This window comes from Neolamprologus brichardi, chromosome 8, assembly GCF_056152115.1.
Source record: "Neolamprologus brichardi isolate AB-2024 chromosome 8, ASM5615211v1, whole genome shotgun sequence".
Classification (NCBI taxonomy): domain Eukaryota; kingdom Metazoa; phylum Chordata; class Actinopteri; order Cichliformes; family Cichlidae; genus Neolamprologus; species Neolamprologus brichardi.
The window spans coordinates 21,197,416-21,221,672 of record NC_142111.1 but is presented as its reverse complement, the minus strand read 5'-3'; the positions used below and the strand labels follow the sequence as shown (position 1 = coordinate 21,221,672).

Sequence of the window (24,257 nt, the reverse complement as noted above, 5' to 3'; positions counted from 1 at the left end):
GCCTACATTACCCATAATGCTCTGAGGAGCGCGCTTCAGCGATCACTTCTTTCTAAGTCTACATCCCAGGTTTTATATGCACTTTTTAATTGTGCTGTCCCCAGCCCCTGCTGACTCAATTGACATCCCTTGCGGCAGTTTGCCGAGAGTGCGCGGCTCTTTCTGAAGCTACAAAACACTCTCAAATCAAATTCACGCCCAAGATCAACAGAGATTCACGTGTAATATTATTGAACGTGTTCCTGGTTAACCTGAGCACTGAATGGTTGGATTTGCTTAGATATAAGATCCCACCATTTATTGGTGTTGACACTAGTGAAGGAAGGACTTAGACTACCGTTTCGGTTGATTGCGGTGTGTCAGAGCCAGCTCATCAGCATATGAATGCCCGGTCTTTCCCTTCATGCCATTTCAATGGCTGAAAAAAAAGAGGTGTTCCTTGAATACTTCGGTAAAAGCTGATTCAAGACCTCAGTTTTACTCAGCGAAAGTTTCTGAGGGTGCGGGATCACTTTTATCAGGTGCGTATGGTTCACCTTTGTATTTAACAGATGTGGTTAAACTTCGGGAGGAGCTGGAGGTTTGCAGTGGATGAAACGGGTTTGCAGTGCAGCTGAAGGAGGGGCTGTTTTTAGCTTTGGGACTTGAAAAATACAGTCTGTAGCTGTGATGACACTCCAGAACAGGTTAGAAACAGGTTGTGTCAGCTGGTTGACCTTTCCTGGGGAGAGGAAGGAGTTAAAGCGAAAATCTGCCAGCCACTCCCAAAACCTCCAGCTGCTACCTGGTTTCCCAGCACCGGTTACGATCCGGGGAATTGTGATCATATGCGCACGGCAGGGAAACGATGAAACCCAAGGCAACATTGAACCTTATGTTCCTGTCGGATGTAGTTTGGTGACTTGAAACTTTTGCTTCAGGTAAGTTTCACGACACTTCCCGTCGTTTTTTGCACCTGTTGCAAGGAATACGTGACGTCAGACAGCACTGGGGTTTATGAAGGAGAAGGTGTGTTTGATTGGGTTTCTGCTCAGTTTCTACCAAATGTGTGTGGCACTTTGAGTCATGTAATGTCTACAGCCTCTCCCACTATACCCAGTGATTTGGTGTGCATTACGCTGTAATTACCAGCACAGTTTGTTGCTTCAGTGGGAGACTTTTACCACCTCCCAGAAATGATTTTTGCGAAGCGGTGCAGTTAAATTCCTGCATTTTAAACCATAATTTGTCCTTCTGGTCTCCTCTGCGTAAACATGAATGAACCCCCCACACACTTGTATCGGGACTGTAGACGTGCCAGGACCCCTCAAGTGCATTAATTCTTACCCCACAATGGAGGGCCATCTCCATGGTGATGCGAGGGGGTCTGGCCTGACTCCCAACAAGCAGGGCTTTGGAGCTTTTAATGCCAGCCCTGCCATGCAGTTGGCGTGTGTGTGCATATGTAATGTGCAGAACTTGCAATTAGCCCAAAATGTAGGCCACTTAATGTGGTAGAGAGTTTGGGCTGTTCTGGGTTTTCAGATGGGAAGTTAAGTTTGTCAAGTGAAGCTCAGGTTGTGAAACTATTGTTGTAAAATGCAAACTTTAATTCAGGTCTGATGTTTATGGCCAGTATGACTCCTAAATGCCTAACTTGTGTCAATTGGCTCTTTTACCATCCAGAAGTTATTGATGGCTGGCAGCAAAAGTAAACGTCTCTCTTAATCCATAGCACAGATAGCACTGGAGCCTTTCATATATATACATGTGTATTGGCATTTTAAAAGTAATGCCTCACCCTGCACCTTTTAAGACTAATAATTCCTGCTGCTCTGTGAAACAACATCAGATGCCAAGAAACTGCTCCAACAGGTAGTGTGAGTGTCCTGTCAGGCATTTCTGTGCACAGCACATGTGTACATCAGGCAGAACGGGTGCTTTTAGCTTCCTGGTCAGGCAAGTCCTTTCATTTTCACCACATTTTAGTTTTGGTGAAAATAAGTATGCATATTATAATGTGTTTTGACAGAGTTAGTTTTTTATAGTTTAAGGTTTAACAACTTGTTCAGCATGTAAGTGTGAGACAAGAACTAAATATATACCGTGACCTCAGAGAGTCTAGTTCCAGTTTATGCCTGTCATGTTTTACCAATACATTTCTCACATTCAATATTTTACACTGTTGGTAAATAAAACTGCATTTGCGAAGGTAATTTGGTTTGACTTGGTTCTTAAGTCGTAATTTAGGTATTAAACATATAGTTATCTGTAAAACAAAAGGACACATTTTGTAATTTTATGTGGAAATATGAGATTACATAAAGAGATATGTAATCTCAGCCTGTTCAGCCAGGTACAGCCTTAAGAAACAAGTGATATTTTTGTACAGATGTCAAAGCATGTGTACAAAATCAGCCCCTCTTCACTGTACAGTTGACTATACAGTAGGTTCACCATTCTGTAGTGATGTCCATATGTACAGCTACACCATATTCGGTGCATTTAAAGTTCTGACTCCCAAGTAGGCACACTGTTACCAACAGGTTAGTGAAGTCCTCTAATGAAACATTCCGTGTTTTGATGGTTTAAACATCGTAAACATTACAACAATAAAATCATTGTTGTGATGTTATTCAGTAAGACCATAAACTATAAGGTCATCATTACAGTGTTTTCTGTGGTCACAGAGCATGGGAGCTGAGGGCCCCCATAGAGTTCTGTGGAACTGGAAGTGTTGTTACTACTACATGAATGAGCCCCTACTTGTCATTAAACATGCAAATTTAAGGCTCTTCCCTATTCGCAACATTTTTCAGATTTTGAGACGTACAGTAGATGTAAAATAAATCTATAACAGGAAACAGGAAATTTGCCAGTAGTGTCCATCCAGTAATGAGCGTGCTATGTACTCTTTTAAATAAAACTCCCAAAATAGGACACAGGGATTAGTGAATGAGTGAATTATTTCGGACATAACCACAACCAGAAGCGTTTTTGAGGATTTCATAAATATATTCTTGACATTTGTTGTTAAACATTAAATTTCTGAGCATTTCTCTCACAGGTCTTGGATGCTTAGCTCTGTGACTTTATTGTAACCTTTTTAAATTATTATTACTATTTTCATAGTGCAGCTGCTCATTTAGTTTAATGCAAAATAATGTAAAACTACTCTAAAGGAAGCTTCAGTTGGTCTTTATCAAGGGATGTGTTAGTCATATGCTCAGGAATGTCTTTTGTGCAATTATTATTTTAAAAATGCTTTCTTAGTTTTGTTATGATGTGCTTGCTCAACTAAGAAACTAAGAAAAAGTTCCCAGAATCAAAAGCTGCAAGTGAAGTCCCGAATTTTATTTTTATTTCCAGTTTGTTTGCACGCAAACTGTTGATATTTACTTTCACCTGTAAAAAATGTCAAGGTGGTATTTTTGCAAAACACCAAGGTTTCCATTTCACTTGGCTGGTTTATAGTTTCCACAGAGAGCATTACTTCGACTGGTACTTAAATCCTCCCTCGCTCCTACACAGAAAACACTTCACCTACAAAGTGTGAGTGGGAGAAATCTGAAATCAACAAACAGCATCAGCGGGTTTTTCACATCGGCATGCAAAGCTGGCCTGGAGAGCATAGATAAGAATGTGATAAGCTGATGGATTCCACATTGGGCATTTATGGAGTCTTCCAGGATTCTGGACCAATGATGAGTGTGATGTAAGAGGGAGTGGAGCCAGACCGATTCAATAGCTCAACTGTGTGCTTTGTGGCGTGATTTGGGCCCCAATTTGGTTCTCCATTGTTTGATTGGATGAGCGCTAATGTGGTTAAGTAATCAAGCAGATTGCTGCTTCATGCATAGCTGAGGGCAGAGAGTTGTCTGCTCTGCACTGAAGGGTTTTCTCCTTGAATAACGCTCAAAAACATTATCAAAAAGGAACCATTTACTTTGCATCTTTGACAAAACAATACAACAGATGCCCTCCAGATATTCTCCATTACAGCTGGAAACGTATCTCAAAATCTGACTCAACACTATCATTATTTCTGTGATTAGATGGATTTGACTAGCAAACTATCTTACTGAGGCACTTAAAGATGCACTTAGGTGCCTTCTTCATCCAGTAAAAGCTTGCCATTGTGTAAACATAAATGAAAGAATTTAGGCCTTCTCTCACTGTCTTTATTTCTACCAGTGTGTAGGCCGATTTTATGTGAGGAGTTCGGGTTGAGCTTGCAGTGAAAATCCAAAGGATAACACTTTTTTCCCAAAAGCTTCTCTCCTTCGATACAGCACCAAACAGGTTCATAGCTAGCGTTTGTAATGAAAATGTACCCTCAGTACAGTGACAGCAATAAAAGATTGGCTTCCAGCACAATAGAAATTCCATGAATGATACAAACAAACGCTGATATGAATTTCCATGGGGCCACGCTTCAGTAAAATTAATGTTAAGATGAGCTAGACTTTTTGTTCATGGAGGGAAAACTGTTCAGAACTGATCATGGGCTAATCATAGCTTGTGCTAGCTTGTTAGCTAGCTTGTTGGCTATAGTAAATGTAGCAAAACGTCCTAACTGGTTAAGTTCAGCTGATTAATCCAAATACCTGGGGTTAGTCGGGCTTGTATGTTGTTTTTTTTGCAATTGGTAAAAGCTTTGTCATGCTCAAGTCAGTGTTATTTCAAATAGTCATTCGTACATTATATACACTGGGCTCCCAGTTGCTGTACAAAATATATGCAACATTTTAAGCTTATAGTCCATCTGTAGTGTAGTTGTGTACACATTTATCCTACTAGTGAAAGATCCCCAGTTTGATCCAGAGAGGAGACACAAATTCTTTTGGGGTTGTGTCTGTGGCAGTATTGATAGCTACCCAGTATGACAACTCCTTTTGAATAAGGGAGCACTGAAAGTAGCTTTTATGAAGCATATAGTGCAAAAGAATAAGCAGGACAAGCTTTTGTATACCTTATCACCCATATGTTCACTAAAATGTCAGCTAATATTATGCAGGGGGTTTTATGCACATTGCAAATAGAAGATTTCATGCAGGGGAATCAAACATGTAGCCCACGAGTTCATTCTGGCCTGCTGCATGACAAATGTGAAAACTGTATTGAAGTCATTAATAATTCAGCTTTTTTTGTTCAATAAACCTAAGTACAGAAGTAGACATCTGTCGAAAGTTAAATGCATTTCTGCGAGAAGTTACACTCAAACCTTATGTTTGCTTTCATGATAAAGCCAAATTCCAAATCTTTCTTAAAACATACCCGCACACTCTGAAGCCCAGCTGCTTATGTTGTCCTATGCAGGAGGAAGTGTTGACTGAACAATTCAATTGAACAGAAACTAAACTTCCTGTTTCAAGCATCCACCCACATGGAGTCTGTAGATTTAGCAACAGTCATCAGACAAACCTGTGAAAAAACAGCTTTTCCATTTCATTTTCTGGGAAATGTTTGCTCCCCCCCCACCACCACCACCACCACATTATTAGCTGTGACCTACTAGCAGGTCTCAGCCATTAATAAAGTGTAGGCACTAGTGGACACTTTACACACTATATGGAAGCTGCTGGTTCTACATAAGAAAACCAAGAGATTTTAAAAGCTCAACCGTTTCAAAACATCTTTCTTTTCCTCTGTTGTGAATATAACATGTTTCCTTTGAAAAAGTTTGTTTCCATTGCTGTAATTTCCTTTTTTATCTTATGGGTACTCAGTCAGGAAGTAGGTTGCAGTGACCTGCAGAGTTTCTGCTGCTCCCTCTATCTTACAGTTCCCTCTGTCTTGTTTTCACTGTGTGTTTCTGCTTTGGGCTGTTGGCAGACGGTTACCCTCTACCCCCCTATCCTGTGCACAGGAATTCATGCATAGGTGCGCACAAACACACACACAGTCTGACGTGCACGCACGTCTCACCCAGTCCTTACACAGTCCCTTCCTGCTGCTGTTGTCACACAGCTCACAGTTCTCCTTTCAGTCTGGGTGCAACTGTCACAGCTGCAGTGTGAGGAGGATGTAAGCGTGTGCTTCTTGGTGTGCACTCACCTCTATCCCAGCACAAGCGGACCGAATGTAGTCGGAAGGTTAAGTCGCTAGTTTTTGGTGTCTTTTGGATGGATGGCTCCTCTAGATAGTACAACATAAAGATGGTGGACATGCAGTCCAGGTTTTGGCCAGGTCACCGGTCCAAGCGGGGCATGGCCCTGCCGGTGCCCTCTAAGGTAGGTGATCGTTATTTAAGAAGCTTATAATGAAAAGTTCAGTTTTATTCATTGGTTGGTTTTTGTATCCTTATAAACTTGATAAATGATGTGCTTCCTGTTTTCTCTAACGTATTCACATCGCCCCTGCACTTATTTTGTTTCCTGTACCAAGTAAGGTGACGTACATGACGTACTAACTGTGCCATGTTGGCTTTTAATGTTAGTTTGGACCCAAACTTTGTTAGTTCGGTTCCTGTGTTAGAGTGATGTTGGTATCAGTCTCAAAGATGTAAATTTTCATCTGACATGTGACTGATAGTCTCGGTCTTTATGGGTTGACGTTTGAATCGTCAGTTTTGTTTGCACAACAACTTCATAGAGCTAAAATTAGTCTTTAATTTTTCAGTACATTTTTTGGACACACAGTCATGTAACTAAAGTTGACATTGTCGCCAGGTTCATCCAAACATTTTCCCAAAGCAAAAGCATCAGTTCAGAGAAACTTCCTTACAAATCGAAGATCTGCATTCAAATATTAACTACAGAACGCACTTAAAGGCTTTAAAGCATTATTGTGTTTACTTTTTACCTGATTGGTGTTTTTGTGAACAGAAATTAACATTAACAACTCAGACGTCATTGTAAATGGAGTCCACATGGGCTGAAAATAAGGTTTTTTTTTTTACTATTTATTTTCATTACTCATAGTATCCAGAATGGCTTTTCTCATTTAAGCTCATTCACAGTTTTGGGTTCTGTTACTATGAGATTTGTAGTATTTGTAATATTGTAAGACTTTGTAAGATGGTGATAATACAACAATACAAGTCAGGCTGTTTTATGTAAAGTTTAGTTTTTATTTTACTGCCTTTTTACTAAAATGTTTTCACCCACCCACCTAGCTTTAGTGTTTCCGTTTTAGTGAACTTTATTAACACTGGTAGTAAGTACACCATAATTCCACCTACACGAGTGACTGATATAACTATGCTCAGATGTTGTTGTTGTATTACTGTATATGCGTATGCACAGTTTTGCTTCGATCACGTGCAGTTAAGTTTTAGTGTTTTCTCCAAAGGATAGGGACCTTCCAGCATAGCTATTTCAGAGATCAATGATGCAGCTCTTTCATTTCCTCTGTGTCTGTCTGTACAGTCGTGTTGTTCAGGATCAATGTGTTTTGGGGTCAGCTGTCTGGTTGTCCTCATCGCTTGCCTCATAGTTATATCGAGATCAATAACTAAGCAAAGTCAGCCAAGTGATAACACTGTATGGATAAAAAACACACACAGTGCAATAGAGAAAAGCTCTCGTTGCTCTTTTATTTTTATCACCTACATTTATCTGCCTGCTCTAAGTTGGGGTACTGTGTGGGTGACCCAAGAGCACATAGACCAACCACAGCGAGTCTCTGATCAGTTCCTAGCTCGCTCGACCGTCACTGCATGTCAATCCACTGCTCTCTTTCATTACATTTCATTTGTTTTCTCTTTTAAGATTATTTAAGGATTTTTTATTATTATTTTGGCCTTTACTACATGTAAAGAGTCAAATAGGATCATGTCATTGACTGGGTGGGAGAGAAAGCAACACTACTTCACTGGATGTTGCTGTTATGTGACATGTGCTGCAATGATTTGGCTTCCAAGGTGCTTTTTTCCCACAAGTTCTGCATTCGGGACTCTAACAATGACTACTAAAGCCAAAGGTGCTACAAAAAAGGCCGTTACTTGTACTAAAACAGCCGCATCTCTATTTCAAATACTCATTGACAACTAAAAAGCCTGAATTCCCAAGCAAAAGAAGTCATGCAGAAACAGATTACGTTGGTGGCTGTCATTGTATCTAATAAACAAAGTCTGGAAAAGAACATAACAATGTAATTGATGCCGTCTGACTGTACATATATGTGTAGTGACTTCCTCGTTTCTGAGGAAGGAAAAACTGTACAAGTCAGGCTTGAAACAAGAATCCGTGCACGTTCCAATGCTCAAATTATAAATAATGTTTGCAATAGAAACATGCAGGTTTGATTATTCTTGGAACTTTGTCAGTGTCCTGATCACCGTGTTGCATTTTTTCCTTTGACTGTTTTTTATGTAGATAAAAATGGACTAAATACTATCGCCCAGTGTATGTGCGTGTATATCGTGCAGTAAAAACTGTCATGTTTGCCTTTCGGGTGTAAAGCAGTTAAGGAATAGTACCTTAAAACTGATCATAGTCGAAATGAGGGCAGCTCGGATAACCAGACGATGTCCATGACGGTTATTAAATATTAGCGTATTGATATCATGTCAATTGCATACATACACTACATTTAGTTACATTGTAAAGTTACGAACAGACTGTCTCCCCAGCTCCAAGTAGTTGCATGTTGTGTTTAATATGCCAAAAAAACATAATGCCCGACAAACAAAGCTTTAGATGAATTTGACGGAGAGCATTTCTGCTATTTTTTCATCAGATTTTCTGCAGGTATTGCGCTATTATTGTGATTGTAACATGTACTGAGTTACTTTCTGCTGCTTCCTGTTAGCACTTTTTTTCCTTTTGTGCACTCTGTTTATTGCAGTTATGACCAGATACAGCACTGACATGCGCAGGTCTCAAGTCTTGATAAATATAGAAAATGAGACTACCTATGTGACAAGAGGTAGTTTAGGGGAAAGTCTGTAGCAGAAAGGAGGTCTTTTTATCTGTGCCACCATGTTCAGAAGTCTTACAAAGAGGAATAGTGGAGCACAGGTGAGAGCACAGTAACTTAAAGCAAAGGGTTTTTTGTTTTTTTGGGGGCGGGAGTTGTTTCAGGTACCCACTTGTAACTAAGGAAAGGTTGAGGACAGTGGCGGCCTTTCATCGCACTCACTCTCGCTGGTGTTCTTTAAACAAATTAGTTGTGATGATCAGGATTGTTTTGCATGTTGTGTTCCTGCCATGCAGCAAGTGGACTCATGTGGAACTCTGTTCATGAAAGCAATGTGACACTGAGGACCTAACAACCCATTGAGAGAGAAAATGAAATGAAATAGGTAGTTAACTGGTTTGCAGTCGAACAAGAGGACCAAAGCTGATGCACAATAGTAACGCTTAACCTAGTTTTCAAACATCTATGGTCGGCCTGTGGTTTGGTGTTATTTGTGTGGTTGTTTTTTTTATTTTTTTATTTTTTATTTTTAATACAGTATTTAACAAAAACTTCACAAAACCCACCACTGATCAGCACATGATCAACTATGGCAGCAAGTGCTAAATACAGGCGGGGCTTAAACCCATGTGGAGGTGTTTTTGTGGCCAAAATAGGTTTTGATTATTACTGAGGGAAGAGTGTGTCTGTGGGGTTTTTTCAGCTCTAAGCTACTTCCTGTGCTCTGTAAGATGCGGAAGGCTGACTTATAAAGAGCAATAGTAAGAGCAGTGGACTGAAGACAAGTACTTGACACTGCTGACAATACTTGCGCTACGTTTTTGTGTGTTTACAGGAACACTAAAGTGACAAGATCTGAGTTTGACACCTTCAAAAATGAACTCCACAGAAGAAGCTACTTTGTTTGCTTTAAACTAAGCACATATGAATGAGTCCCTTCTTTGTTTTTCCACAGGTGCAGGATGAAAATCTCCGGTCAGCAGTGTACGTCAATGTAGCAGAGCTCCGGAAAAGCATCTCAGAGTCTCCTCCATCGGCTCCTTCGTCCTACTCGCCTTCCTACCTTAACCCAGAGGGATGGGAGGTGCACGTTGACGACGAAAGTGGACAGGAGTATTACTACCACCCCAACACGGGGCGCACAACCTGGGACAGCCCGTTTGTAGACCCCTGCGCAGACCCTGAACCACTCCCTGCAGAGCCTTATTCCCCCTCACCTCCTCAATCTCCTGTCCTTTCTCTGTCCACCGCCTCCCCACCGGCGTGGACCTCAGACTGGGAGCAGTTAGTGGATGAGACCAGTGGTCGCCCATACTTCTACAACCCAATGTCTGGGGAAACATCTTGGGAGCCCCCTGAGCAGCCTCAGAGCCCCTACCCGCCTCTGATGGAGCCTATGAGTGTGCACAGGTTTCATGAGGATGAGCGGGTAAGGACAGCATGGCTGCTCTACTTAGCCGCTCTCTGTCTCCTGTTTTAGCTTCACCCAAGGGAAAGCTGTAAATACAGTCTGCTTTTAATGGAATTAAATCTCCTGCACCTACATAGCTAGTAGGACTCATTTTCATCAGGGAATCTCACAGCCCTGGCACTTAATATCCACAACAGTGGACACTAAGTAGTGTTGGCTCTTAACTTTAAATGAAGACAGGCATCTGTCCTCATTTTAAATTAGCTAAAAATTATTGGTGATGTTTAGTTTCTTCTGGGAAATTGGGCAAATTTGAGAAACGGTTCACTTCAAATTACCACTCACATTTATATCATGAAAAGTTTTTTAACAGTGCAAGCAGGCAGTGACCCCATTTTTCCCCTTGAATGACTTTTCTGAGCTGGAGAAAAAGCATTAATAGGCCAAGAAAGAATAATACATCGAGGTCATGAAACTATTCTGACTCATTTATGAAAGTCATAGGGAAGTCATCAAGCTCTATTTCGGGGTCACAGTAAGAAATTATCCAATCAAGATGATTCCGTGGGATGTAGCAACATTTCAAAACAGGAAAGGGCCGAGGAGGCGTTAATACTTTTACTATTATTGTTCTTTATTAAACAGGAAGTGAAACTCTTGGGATTAAGAGCATCCTAGGCCAAGAATGGCAGCATGTTTTTTAATAGTGAGAGAAATCAGAGCCCATGGAAAACAAAACTGCATATTGTGGTTTAAAACTTGGGATTCTCTTGCTGTGAAACAGCAGCGCTAATAAAACAGGAGGTCAAGATTCACCAAGGGGGGGGATTAAATCATTAGACTTAGATGGCAACTGACCGTGATGGTATATCACAGAGCTAAGCATCAAAATCTCATGAACCTTAAGAAACGTGCATGAATTAATACTTTTTCGTGAATGTTGGTATTACTGTTCTTCAATCTTGAGTTATCTGTGTTTACAGGGAGGCCTGCAGTTCTAAGTAAAAAAGATTAAAAACTGAGCAGTAATAGCTGTGAATGTGTATTCTGGTGAAATTCATATGTTGTAATCGTGATGAAATAAGCACAAGTTCTTCCAGGGAGTAAAGGCGCTTTTTTCTTTCTCTGTGCTGGATATGTTTGTGTTTGTTGGGGGTTGTGCAAGGCGGATGTTATATTCCTCATTAGAAATTTTGGACTTATTAGAGTAACTTTGCATAATAAGCCTTAATTATTTTATAATGCGGTCTCGGGTTCCTACATTGTGTGGAACAAGCCATTTTAGCTTCCTTTAAGCCAGCTTTCCTCCATCGTGGAAACAGAGAGGTTCTGGGGGCCTGCTACTCTCTATGACATCATACAGAGCCAATAGGAGAAAAAGCAGTTGAAAACAGCCCTGCACAGCAGTCTGAAACCTGAGCTTTTGGCAAAGATACTATTTATATCTAATAAAATCTCATTACTCGTAACCTTGGCTACGTTGAATATGAGCTTACACATGTCAGAAAGTGAGGCATAATGAAGTCTCTTTAAACAAAATGTGATGTTCTGCACATGGTTTTTCTCCATTATTCATTTGTTATATATGAGCAGCAAAAAGAAAAAAAAGCCGGGTCACCAATTCATCTGAAGGACCTTTATGCAGTGATAAAGGAGCTGACTCATGATTACGATATTAGGAATTCATCAGAATACACATTCATTTTCTGCTCTGTTTTTTTTTTTTACCCCACCACAGTAACAGCAGGCTTGACTGCGAGAAATATGCAAGCATGATTATAAAAACATAGTTGGCGAATTAATGAATTCATTGTTTTTACATCGAGGCATGGATATATATACAATCCCAACAGCTCATAAGGGTTTTACGTTGCTGATTAATTGATGCTTTTTAATGCCTAAAAATGATATAAAGTGACGATAATTATTTTATCCTTGACATAAATTCTCACTTATCTTTTGGTTTTTTACTGTTATGCTTACAATAAAGTTTGCAAAGGGGGAACTATTTCCATTCAGGCCTTTCTTTTGTCTTTCTTACTTTTGCAAAAGAGAAGAAATTGCTTCATTTGAAGCCTTAAAAACTGTCAGAAGATGGATTTTGAGACTTTCATGTAGAACCACGTTGACTCTTTTCCATATTTTAAGTGCTTATGCATTGCTTTGCCAAATCAAACCAGTTCCTAGTTGTAGTTTAGTATTTTTCTTGTAAAATAAAACAAAAAGTGTATTTTTTTGGAAAATGCTCCCATTTGGGTCACAGCTCATGTGTTGAACCCTGAGTGGGACTTATGTGTAACTTAATGTACTGTGTCTTCATCCCCAGCCTCCTTTACCGGAGGAGGACTACCCCTCAGAGGATTACCCGCCTGCAGATCCACCAGAGGGCTATGGGGACACCCATGCCACAGGACCTCCAGCCCCAATCCCAAAAGACTACAGCTTCAGCCATGTGATCCGGCCCGTAATCCCCAGGGCCAACCTGGACCGCAACACCCCGGCTGGTTGGAACCTCACCGTGGAGAAAGATGGGACGTGGGTGTTCACCAGTGAAAACTCTCCAGATCAGGTCTGCCCAATCAGGATTCAGGTTAATTATCCTGCAAAACGTTTGAAAATGTGATGAAACGGCTTCAAACACGTTCCAGCATAGTTACCATGATGATTGTTTGGAAACCCAGTATATCAGTGTTATCTGTGATTGTTTTGACGTCATTCCAGTTGTGCAATTATCCAGGGAGGCGTGTAGCTAGTGTGGCTAAGAATAGAGTTGAGAGAAAATGACAAACACTGCATATTTTCCCCATCACACACTTCTGTCCGGTTACTGTGTGAACAGACCATGAATCTGTTTTGGAAAGTTACAAAATCGTCACGTTCAGTCCACCCAGTTTGATTCCTGGACAGGATTTCAGGCTCCATTCACTGTAATATGTTTTTGCCAAAAAACATGTAATTTTAGTGCGTTAATGCCAAGCATCCACGCCACTTTTAAGACCTTTAAAACAAAGTATTATGGAAACCCTAGTGTTAGTTCAAATGTGGAGCAAACAGAAAGTTTTTGAAGTGGTGCTCGGGTGGTGCTCGGGTCTTGTCAGTCATAAAAAACAAATAAGATAAACATCATATCTGGGCTGTTTGAGTTCTCCTCTCCTGTTACCTAGATTTCCTCTAGTAATAAATCACAGTTACAGTCCTGGTTTGCTTTGTAAAACTACATTCTACCCTCAAATTACCACTTAGTTCTTTCAGTAACAGTTTCACCTCATTGGCAGCCAAAGTGGAAAAAACTCTGGTTGTACTGCTTGTCTATTGCCATTCTTCCTCTGTAGTATTTTCAAGAAGAAACCAGTTCTCTGCTTCCTGTTTATGCCGCGCCATGCGCGCCCAGCCCATGCATGACTGGTCATGTGATGTGCATTTGCAAGCGTCTTAGTTTGTAATTACATTACATCCAAATATGCGACAAAGTCCTCGTCTGGACTGAGTTTAGCGTGGATACCATAACAATTTCTCCAGCAGCATGCAGCAGATCATGTGTGAGTGTTTTAGTCCTAAGGAAGTGAAACTACCTGAGCAAGACATTTTTTTTTTTTAACTATTTACAGTAATTAACTTTTTCTGTAACACCGAGACATGTTTAACTAAAACAATTGCGTTGTGTGTAACAGTGGATCAAGTCTTTGGATGAGCAGGGGCAGACCTACTACTATCTAAGAGATGGCTCCAGGTCTCTGTGGAACCTGCCCGAGGTAAAGCTCTCACACCACTTAACAAAGTAGTCGTCAGCGTTTTTCATGCAAGATTATCACTGATTCTTAGACATGTTTTTACAGTTTGAATATAAATTATGAAAATCAATTTCTACGTAATGCTAAATGGACTAGTTTGAATACAGCGCTTTTCTACTGTATTTGAGCACTCAAAGCGCTTTATACAACATGTCTCGTTCACCCCTCGCACACACATTCACACAGCCGCTTTTTCTTATTCCAGGTGCTTCTATCAAACAGTCGCACTTCGATGAGCAACTCGGGTTTCAGTATTCCGATTAGTAGATGACCTACTCTACTTCCTAAACCACAGCCACCGCCACTCCTGTACCCCTCTACTTACTGCATAGTAGATTTGAATAAACAGGAAACAAGCGTAACTTTATATGTATATTCATAGAAAACCTCTTACAGAGTAGAAGCACAATGCTCTGCACAATGCATAAGCTACCACAAAAGTTACAGTTGCAAAACGATGTAGATAATGCAACACTAAGACAGTAGGCAAGAAGAGAAGATCAAATACTCAAATCGATGTTAAGAAGCAGAATTAAAACTGAAATAATATTAAGATGATCAGAAGACCAGTAAAAATGATACAGTCCTAGAAATCAAATCTATAAATGTAGCATACATTTAATAAAATGATCATTTTATGCTGCTAAAAGATTTAACTGAACAGGGATGATTTTAGCTTATTTTTGAATACTGGTAATGCTGGAGCACAGCTAGTGTTATAAACTGGGAGCTCATTCAATTAGCTTGGAGTATAAAAGTTTTAGGGAGACTCAGAGTGTTCCAGATTACCTGAGGGTTTGAGCCGTCTCATACTCAGGCTCTTAGAAATAAGGATTAAATTTTGAATATGAATTCTATAATTACAGGGTTTTTTTAACTAAAGCACCATATTTCATATCCTTTGGCAGATAAGTAGCATCAAACTTTCACTTGTCTAAATTAAAGCAACACTGATCCTTAAAGTTGTGTCCTTTCACTCATTTTCTTGCATTTAATCAATGAAACTAAACTGTGTTTTGTCCCTCTAGGCCCCTGTAGCTTATAGCCAGTTGAGGGTGGAGAATGGCGTTGAGGCGGATGGCATGTCTGTCATCAAAAACTGGAGACAGACCGTGGGACCTGCTCAGTTCAGCTCTGCCCAGGAAGATGGGGTACGAACGTGCACATGCATATACACCCACTAATAGCGCACGCTTGTTTAAGCACAAGCTGTATCACGTATTCAGGGTGTGTCGCCTGGGTTAAACAGAAAGCTTTAGTCAGGCAAAAGTGGTGAGGGTAAGTACCTGTTTAACAATCAACACTACTATGCTTTTTAACCCTTATTTAGCAAGGCAAATTAGCTCCATGCCACGCTTATTTACAGAAACAGAGTCGCAGAGGGAGGATGAGGGAGAGCAAAAAGCGATATTTCCACAAACACCTGCGACTTCTGGTATACAATAAAGGGCTTGTGCTAAACAAGTCACCTCTAGCAGTCAGGGGTTCAAAGCAACCGTGTTGCTCAAGGGCACAACACTGGATTTCTCTTCACTGGAACCAAAGAGTTTACTCAAACCAAGAAAAACAGGCTTTGGATCAACTGTCATCTTTTTGATATAAAGTTTCATTTTTTTATTAGTGTGAAAAAGCTGAATGATGACAAAGACTGTAAGCAACAGTTTCTTTTTTCTTTTTTGTTGCACATCTGAAACATAAAAAGACCAGAATTCTAATAATAAGTGAGGTAATACAATTGTGTATATAAAAAAGTGCATATTGTTAGGTGATTATTGTTCTTCCAACCATTTAATGCCATATTAACAAGGATAGTGCTCAGTATTGAACACTGAGAAAATGGGACAGATTTAAGAAGCCAAGAAACTGCATTTCATATCTGCAATCCCTAGACAGATGTTACAGTCAAACTAAAAACTAAGTATTAAGGTGGCGTTTGGAGAATCAAGTCAGGACGTTGCCCAAAGTTGTTTTCACACGTAGCACACAATGCCAGGTAGCCTGGGTAGAGCTTGCAAGGGGCAGTGCACAGGACGCTCACTCTTCAGTACATGACCTGCATAGTCAGGGATGTTTTAATCCAGAGCATTTGAGTCTTTGTGGCAAATAAAGTCTAAAAACTTTCAGGGCTGCAGTGCACGTATGCATGTGAAGCACGGAGATAAATAGATAACACCGATTTACACATACAGGATGCCCACCCACAGCCTCAGATATCTAAATCGTGTAAGCCACATCATAGAAAATGACAGGGAAAAATGCATCTTCTCTACAACATTTATGCAAATTTAAGCCTTTAATATATATATATATATATATATATATATATATATATATATACCTACATGTGAATCATGGATTTTTTGAGATTAGGAGTCAGTCAAAATGTATTTCCCCACACACGGTAACCATTGTGCCACGGTGGTGTAGTATTTCGTATTTCCATAGAAAGAAGAGTCTGAGTATGAAACTGCTGGTTGTCAGGGGGGTTTGCAGAGGAACTGAGTCCTTTCACTTTTCAGCCAATTTCAGATGGAGAGGGATGAGTTTTCCTAGATATCCTATTTTGGTGAAATGTGAAACTGGTGTTTAATCACTCACCCTTTGCTACACTTCTAAACAAGTCTCGCTTGGTAGTGTAGTGTAGCAAAGCTATCTTCAAAGTGTTATGAACACATTGTTGTTTTTTCCAGTACATGCTACATTTGCAGCTATAGTGCAACAAATAAGCACATATTTCAGCATGTAAGAGTTACTTTAGCTCCTCCTGATGATATAAGATGTTAATCATTTAAAGAAATGTAAATCTTATCTGCTGATTTTGATTTCTGCTTATTCAAAATTTAAATTTACATGCTTGGGTAAGCTTTGTGGGTTTTTTGAATGACAAATCTCCTCACTGTCTTTCAGAGATTCGCCCCGACTCACAGGAGGAACACGTCAGACTACAGCTCCAGTGACAGCTCCAGTACAGGAAACTCTCCTGAGACGCAGCAAAATGTGAGTGGAGCTCATGTTCTGCCAAGGATTGAACTGACTGACTGCTTTTGATGGATTCTCAGTAGCAACAAAATTCCTCTGATCTTCACCTTTAACTGAAAGGAGTTCTGTGTCTCTCTCTTAAGGCTTTTGGGTTTTGGCCCTGGAGAAATCCTTATTATCTGACCTCAAAGTGGCTGCGCTATAATGTGGGTGGTTAGTTAGAGAGCTTGCCTGCCCTTGATCTATAGATAGGTGCATCTATCTATCTATGATGGGCAAAAGGTCATTTTTTTTAGATAATTAGCGGAGCATTTGTTGCACTCAACCAGTTTCATTCCATGCATTAAATACTGTACTGTATTGAAATCATCCCATTGCTCACCCTTGCTGGAAACCTGCAAACCCTTTACTGTATGTTTTTGCCTAAATGTGCATCTGGCTGAAGACAGATCTGTTGTCTAGAAACTGTGATAGACCCGGCCTGAAAGTCACTCTTGTAAATCAAAGGACAAGTTATGTGAAGTTCTTCTTTTTTCTTACTTTAAACCAAAATTGATTCTTCCTAGAATTTTTATCTGTTGAGCTCTCGTTCTGGCAGCTGTACTTAATTTTATAAGAATGTTGAAAATTTACACAACCCTGCCACTGTTTGATCAATGCGTATCCTCTAAAAGTAGTCCCCCAGAAATCAACTTTGCACACACTGGGTTGACATTTACTTAAAAAAAATACATAGTGGCTCAATGTTTTAGAAGTCTTGTGGTGTTAGCGTCTCTTTAGTGTTGTGGTTCACACAGTTGCCAAACAAGTGTAAATTTCCTGTTCAGTCTGGGGAGGGGACGCAGATCCCTCGGGGTTTGTTTTAGGAATGCAGAGCTACCTGCTGTGGTGACCAATTTTGAGGGAGCAGCTGAAAGCAGCTTTGTTACTGAGATGTTGATCAATTTCATATTCATCTGTTTTTTGGGGGCGGGGTTTTGTCAAAGCCACAGGGAGTCACTGGTGATGGGCAAAAGAGCTGCATTTGGCACAGTCCGTTCAAGACCCCTGTTCTAGAGAAAAGCTGCTGTGCTGTTGCCTTAAAGCCTTAAACAACACATAGCAGGACTAACAGCATAGTTTTAGCACATTGTGCATGTCATGTTAGCGTATTTGAAGCTTTCCAAATTTTTGCAAAAATGTATGCCAAGCATGCTGTAAGAAGAAATAAATAACAGTCAGTTGCTGTTAATCAAGTAAACTGGATTAACTGATCATCAGTGAGTGTAACCATCTCTATAAAAACAGAAACTTTGACAGTTAGCTAGTCTTTAGGTGTTGTGTTGCTGCACTATTTTCCAAGAATTGGACATCCCAGCAAGTAGAGTGTAAACTCTACAGGCCTACGTTAAGTTCACGACAGTACAGTTAGACTGGACAAGTGCATTTTGTTAGGTTTACAAAGCTGCATCTGAACAAACCACCAGACACTTTACTGTACTGTACCTTTGACAGACAAGACCAGAGTGGAGGTGTCTGTCCATAATCCACAACACCACATTCGGTGAAAAACAAACATGGCGTATCGACACAAACACCTCCTACAAGTTGTCAACCCTGGTGGTGGAGGGGTGATGATCTGGTTTTGTTTAGCAGCCACAGGATCTGAGCACCTTGCAGTCATTGAGTTGACCTCTGCATAGCAAAAAAATCTAGAGCCCAATCTGAGGACAGATCTGTCTGACAGGTAAAGCCGGGTCATGCTACAGGACAGAAATCCCATGCACAACAGCAAATCTACAACAGAATGGCTGAAAAAAGAAAAGAAGCAAACTGCTGCGAAGTAAAATCAGCATTTTATGTGAAACATAAAATAAATTAATAATTATAACAATTCTTTATGCAGTGTATTGTAATAGAGAAGGCAGTGCTGTTTAATATACTCTGTATGCATGATGCTGCTGAAGACGTTTGCATTCAACCTGCTGTCCTTCATTTCATCCCACAAGTAAATTTTACTCATAAGCCTGATAACTGAACATGATCTGCAAACAATTCAAAGATGTTTATTGTTTTTTTTTTAGGTGCAGAACTTGGAGAAAGCTGGAATTCTTAATAAAACAAAAGTGTCTGAGAATGGAAGGAAAGTAAGGTAAGAGGTTGCTTTGAGGTGTATTTTGCAAGTATCTTACATTTCTTGAGTTTCTGTGTTACTTATGAATCTTCTCCCATTCCAGGAAAAACTGGGCCCCGACGTGGACTGTTCTCCATGGAGGGGTGCTGACGTTCCACAAGGACCCAAAATCTGCATCATCAGGGGCCGCGGTATAGTATACGCTTTGTATTAACAACGGAAACGCTCATATTAATAATAGGAGCATAATAATAGGAGCTCTGACACAGCATTCTTGCTCATTTCTGGCAGGGTTGTGACTAAATGTAGTCACAACAAATCATGAAATAAGTTTTCGGTTCTTTCTTCTTGCGTTTTAAATATCAACTATCTGTTCTTATCATCTGCACGATACTATCACATTTCTCACCTGAGAGAGGGAAAGGAAAACCTAAACCTTTATGAGAATGCGTTAAGGCCCTCGGGTCACGAGCTGCCAAGGACAGCCACATCTTTTATTAAAGGCATCTTGATTCTTGGAATGCCGTGCCGTCGGTTTTGTAAACACCTGGATTTTCTCCTTGCAGAACAAAACCAATCACATTGTCCCGGAGGTTGCGGTGGATCTGCGCGGAGCAACGATTGGCTGGGCCACAAAGGACAAATCGAGCAAAAAGAATGTTTTAGAGGTGTGTTTGCTGACAGTGCTCATTTCTAAGCTTGTACATCCTTGATTCATTTCTTCAAATACTCTCCTTGTGTCTTAATCTCTCTCACCAGAGATGGAGATATTTAACAAAATGAGATATCCTAGCATCAGAGCCTCATTTCAAAGACATAAAACTGCATGACTTCTTCTTCTACTTTTTTTTGTTATAGCCTGCTGTGCTAGTTTTTGATCTCAGATGCCGTAGAAGTATAACAGTATAACAGACAAGCTTTATATTTAGGTCTAATTTTAATTTAATTCAGAACACACGCGGTCACAAGATGTGCATCTTTTATCACAGTTGCAAACTGTGAAGGGAAAAAACTCTGATCCCTGTTGTTCATTTGAAATACTAAAAAAAGAATATAAACATCTGCTTATGCATAGACTCGTCCTCTATTCCAAGTGTGTCAAACAGCATCAAAGACAAAAACAAACACTTGCTAAAGTTGTGCATCCTCGATTATAGGTCCCATGGGAAGCCTTCTTTCTTGTCTATGAAACAAAATAACCAGCAATAGCATACAGAGGTTGATGTCACAGGCAGGATGTCAGAGAACAGAAAAACAGAGAAAAAAGGAGAGCACTCAGTGCCCCACATGTCACACTGAAAATCATGCCCACTGGAGGGGAAGACAATTGACCTCGAACTATAGAACTGAGATCCGAAACACTATGAAAATGCATTAAAAGCTCGCTAAATATATGAAAATTCACTTCCTTAAAAAATCATTTTAGCAGCTAGCAGTTATAGAAGTAATATTAGCTACAATGTATGGGGGAAAAAAGTATTGGGACACACTCCAGTAAAAACTCCTGCTTTAAACCCTAACCCGTCACTGGCGATAGGTTAGGGTTTAAAGCAGGGGTGTCCAAAGCCAGGCCTCAAGGGCCGGTGTCCTGCAGATTTTAGATATCACCCAGGGTCAACACACCTGCATCAAATGATTAGTTCATTACCAGGCCAGAACTTCCAGACATGTTGAGGAGGTCATTTAGCCATTTAAATCAGCTGTGTTGGCTCAAGGATACATCTAAAACCTGCAGGACACCGCCCCTTGAGGCCTGGAGTTGGACACCCCTGCTGTAAAGGGTAAATTAGGTTAGGGTTTAAAGGGTTAATCCTTGAATTTAGGTGTTTTCAGCGGCTTTGCCAGAGTTGTATAAAATCAAACAGCGAGCCTAGGGCTGTGTCCCAAATCAGGGTCTGCACGCTTGAAGTACGCGTACTACATACGGTGCGTACTATAAGTACGAGAAGTGCGGAAGTGAGAGGCTTGTGAAATGGGACGGTCTAGCTTTCGTCGTGCTGTTCAGGTTGCCTAGCAACCATGATACTAACCGCGAGAAACGTTACATACAGCTTTGTGTGACAGAAATGAAGGAGAAAAAATGTTTTTTCTGTTCATTCATTTTTGTTATGGCATCACTTTGATTAATTGAGTATCTGAGGCTGAGACCACAGGACTGTAAAACATGATTGTTGGGCTTCATTTCTGTACCGAACAATTATTTCAAGGTTAGTTAGTAAATAACAATTAGCTCATGTTGTTCATGAGACTGAAATCATCTCACTGTGGTAATGTAAATATAATATGGCCAATATGATATATATATATATATATATATATATATATATATATATATATATATATATTTATATATATATATACTGCTAATGTCACATAACTTTGCAGACATGTGGCCAACAGCAATGTTTTATTGTTCTTCGTTATTAAACATTCGCACATAAATAAGTTATGGATGTGGGATATATGGGACCACGACGCGTGCACCGGACCACGCTTGATATTTGGGGAAATCGACGGCGCATTTGGAGTATGCATTTGAAGTACACTTCGAATTGGGACAGCCGTCGTCGGGTGGCGGTGACGTAATCGCACTTAAAATGCGTACTTCAAGCGTGCAGACCCTGAATTGGGACACAGCCTAGGAGTGCTTCACTCTAAAGAGCTCACAGATTTCCTGCATGGTACTGTAGTAGGAGGCCACCATTGCAACAAGTCAGTTTGTGAAATTCCACGATCAACTGTAAAGCACTTGGGAACCACAGCAACTCAGCCATGGAGTGGCAGATCATGTAAAGTAACAGGGCAGAGGTGCTGAGGCATACAATGCATCAAAGTTGCCAGCACTCTGCTGAGTCAGTCAATAAACAGTTCCACACCTCCTCGGGCACTAAAATCAGCACGAAAACGGCACCAGGAGCATCATGTCATGGGTTTCCACAGCCGGGCGACTCCTGTAGGTGTAATGTGTAGGTGCCCAGTACTTTTGTCCATATATTGTATGTATTAGCTGGGTTGTGTAGTTTTCTAACTTGAAAAACATAATGATGTTACATGTAGCTTTTATTTGCCACACAAGTTGCTTCATTCTTCCTCCTGAAAAAAGGAGCTGTAGATTCATTAGTCTTTCAGTTCTTCAAGGCCTTACAGCTCTTATTGTTCAAGAGAGCAGTGAATTGTTTTCATTTTCAATATGGGCGGGACGTCTCTCTATGTGTGCCATTTAATGTTTTTTTGTATATGTGGGTGTGTTCATGCTTTAGTAGAGCTGGTTCCATAAATGCATAGCTAAAATAAGGTCTCACTCACTTCCTCTTTGAAAAAAGTGTTGCGAGTTCAGTCAGTAACAGGAGCTCTTCTATAAATAATCTAGCAGCGATTTATGAGTCACATCATATGTTTGGATTTGTGCTTGCAAAAATAAAAATATATATATATATAAATTATTTTAATCTGTGATTTTTCTGCATTTCAGTTAAAAGGAAAGAATGGTGTGGAGTTTCTGTTGCAATATGACACCGAAAGCATCATCACTGACTGGCATAAAGTCTTAGTGGACACCATAAGGCAACTTGTAAGTCTTTAAACTGCTTTTACAGAATAATCAAAATTAGACTGCATTAAAATGGTTTAATAGCTTATTTGTCTTCTATTTTTTTCTTATACGAAAATATTAAATTTGCATCTGTTTATAGAAGTTGATCTGTTCCACTTCCTGTTAATAACATTGTGTAGATATTCACTCCAATTCAGCTCCTACACAAAACAAACCCGCATATTTCATCAAGTTTCTTAAATTTTGTATCAATAAATGGCATAAATCAACACCTACAGGGAGCCAGATTTTGACCACGAAAGCTTAATGGCTCCCGACGGTAACTAGACATTAGAAGATCACAACAGAAACTTCTGGTTGTTGTGGTTGACGGTGATGATGACAGGAGGCAGATCTCTGCTGCTGCTCCTTTACGCCTGAAGTCCCTAATAGTTAGTGTTAAATACCCAAAGGTAAACAGGTAGAACTTGCTCAAAGTTTAAGAAAAAACCTTTGCCGTGTCAACAAATGTACTCATGTTTCAGCTCAGTAGAAGCCTTAAACATTGCTTATTTGCCAATGAAGTTTTGTGTAAGTGCTATATTTGGATATTCAACATCTGAGCTTCATGCTTTTGGATTAGCACAGATGAGTACACTGGGAAAGCAAACATAACTTTATGGGACTGTATTTTGGGCTATACCTCCAAACGGGTGCCATTTATTCTGGACAATCTTGCAAGCGACTCCTACAACGCTGGATGTCCAGAGACCGGGAGCTGGATGTTCTTTGGCTCTTTGGCTCTAGACTACTGGCGTAACTCTGGCTAAAAACAAAAATCAATTAAAACTAATATCAAGTTCATTTAATGTGTAGAAAACCACAGCATTAGAAAACACACAATTGTCTCACATTTTTTCCTAGTTAAGAAGCTAATAGATTTCTATTTTTAGCTACGTGGTCACTAGATGGAACATTTCTTTTAAAAAAAAAAGTAAAATTAGAAAAACTCTACATCAAGATTCATTTGTTTTGATTGTCTATGTTTACCAGGAGTACCAGGAACATCATTCTGAGGAGGAGGATGCAGACATTTATGAAAAGATCCCCAACACAGATGAGAAGGTGGGAGGTGCCATAGACAAGAGAAAATGTAAGTACAGCTTCTTCTACTTCAGCAAAAAAAAAAAGTAAATTATCTCTGATTTTAACTGTGGCATGAGCAGAATAACGATTGTGCTTCAGTTAGATAGATAAGACATTTGTGAGCTACCCTCCCATCCTTTTTAAATGTCTATTGTTGCTATCTTTAGCAAGGGGAAGTGTTACAAGTACAGCTGCAACCACCACTGCAGCAGAAACAGAGCAGAAGAAGGTCCGAACCAAACTGATGAAGTTCCTCATGAAGCGTCCCACGTTGCAGACGGTCAAAGAAAAAGGCTACATCAGAGGTGATTTCAGACGAGGAAATGTAGAGCTTTGTTGTCATTTGCAGGCTTTGGCTGATTTGAATAGGAGGGAAAAATCAGACTTTGTGCCTCCCAAACACTGAGCACTGATGTTGTGCTTATATCAGCATTTAAATACGAG

The 24,257-nt window shown here is 40.1% G+C and overlaps 1 protein-coding gene across 1 annotated transcript in view; it reads left to right on the top strand.

Annotated features, from left to right (window-relative positions):
- Positions 1 to 24,257, top strand: part of arhgap27 (Rho GTPase activating protein 27) — a 32,235-nt gene that overhangs the window by 5,628 nt on the left and 2,350 nt on the right. Inside the window, exons 3-13 of the mRNA XM_006790918.2 lie at positions 9,797 to 10,270; positions 12,579 to 12,821; positions 13,924 to 14,004; positions 15,072 to 15,194; positions 16,951 to 17,040; positions 19,086 to 19,153; positions 19,239 to 19,326; positions 19,702 to 19,803; positions 22,608 to 22,706; positions 23,721 to 23,820; positions 23,981 to 24,118. Coding sequence (XP_006790981.1) covers positions 9,797 to 10,270; positions 12,579 to 12,821; positions 13,924 to 14,004; positions 15,072 to 15,194; positions 16,951 to 17,040; positions 19,086 to 19,153; positions 19,239 to 19,326; positions 19,702 to 19,803; positions 22,608 to 22,706; positions 23,721 to 23,820; positions 23,981 to 24,118 — 1,606 coding nt within the window. The remainder of the gene's footprint in view (positions 1 to 9,796; positions 10,271 to 12,578; positions 12,822 to 13,923; positions 14,005 to 15,071; positions 15,195 to 16,950; positions 17,041 to 19,085; positions 19,154 to 19,238; positions 19,327 to 19,701; positions 19,804 to 22,607; positions 22,707 to 23,720; positions 23,821 to 23,980; positions 24,119 to 24,257) is intronic.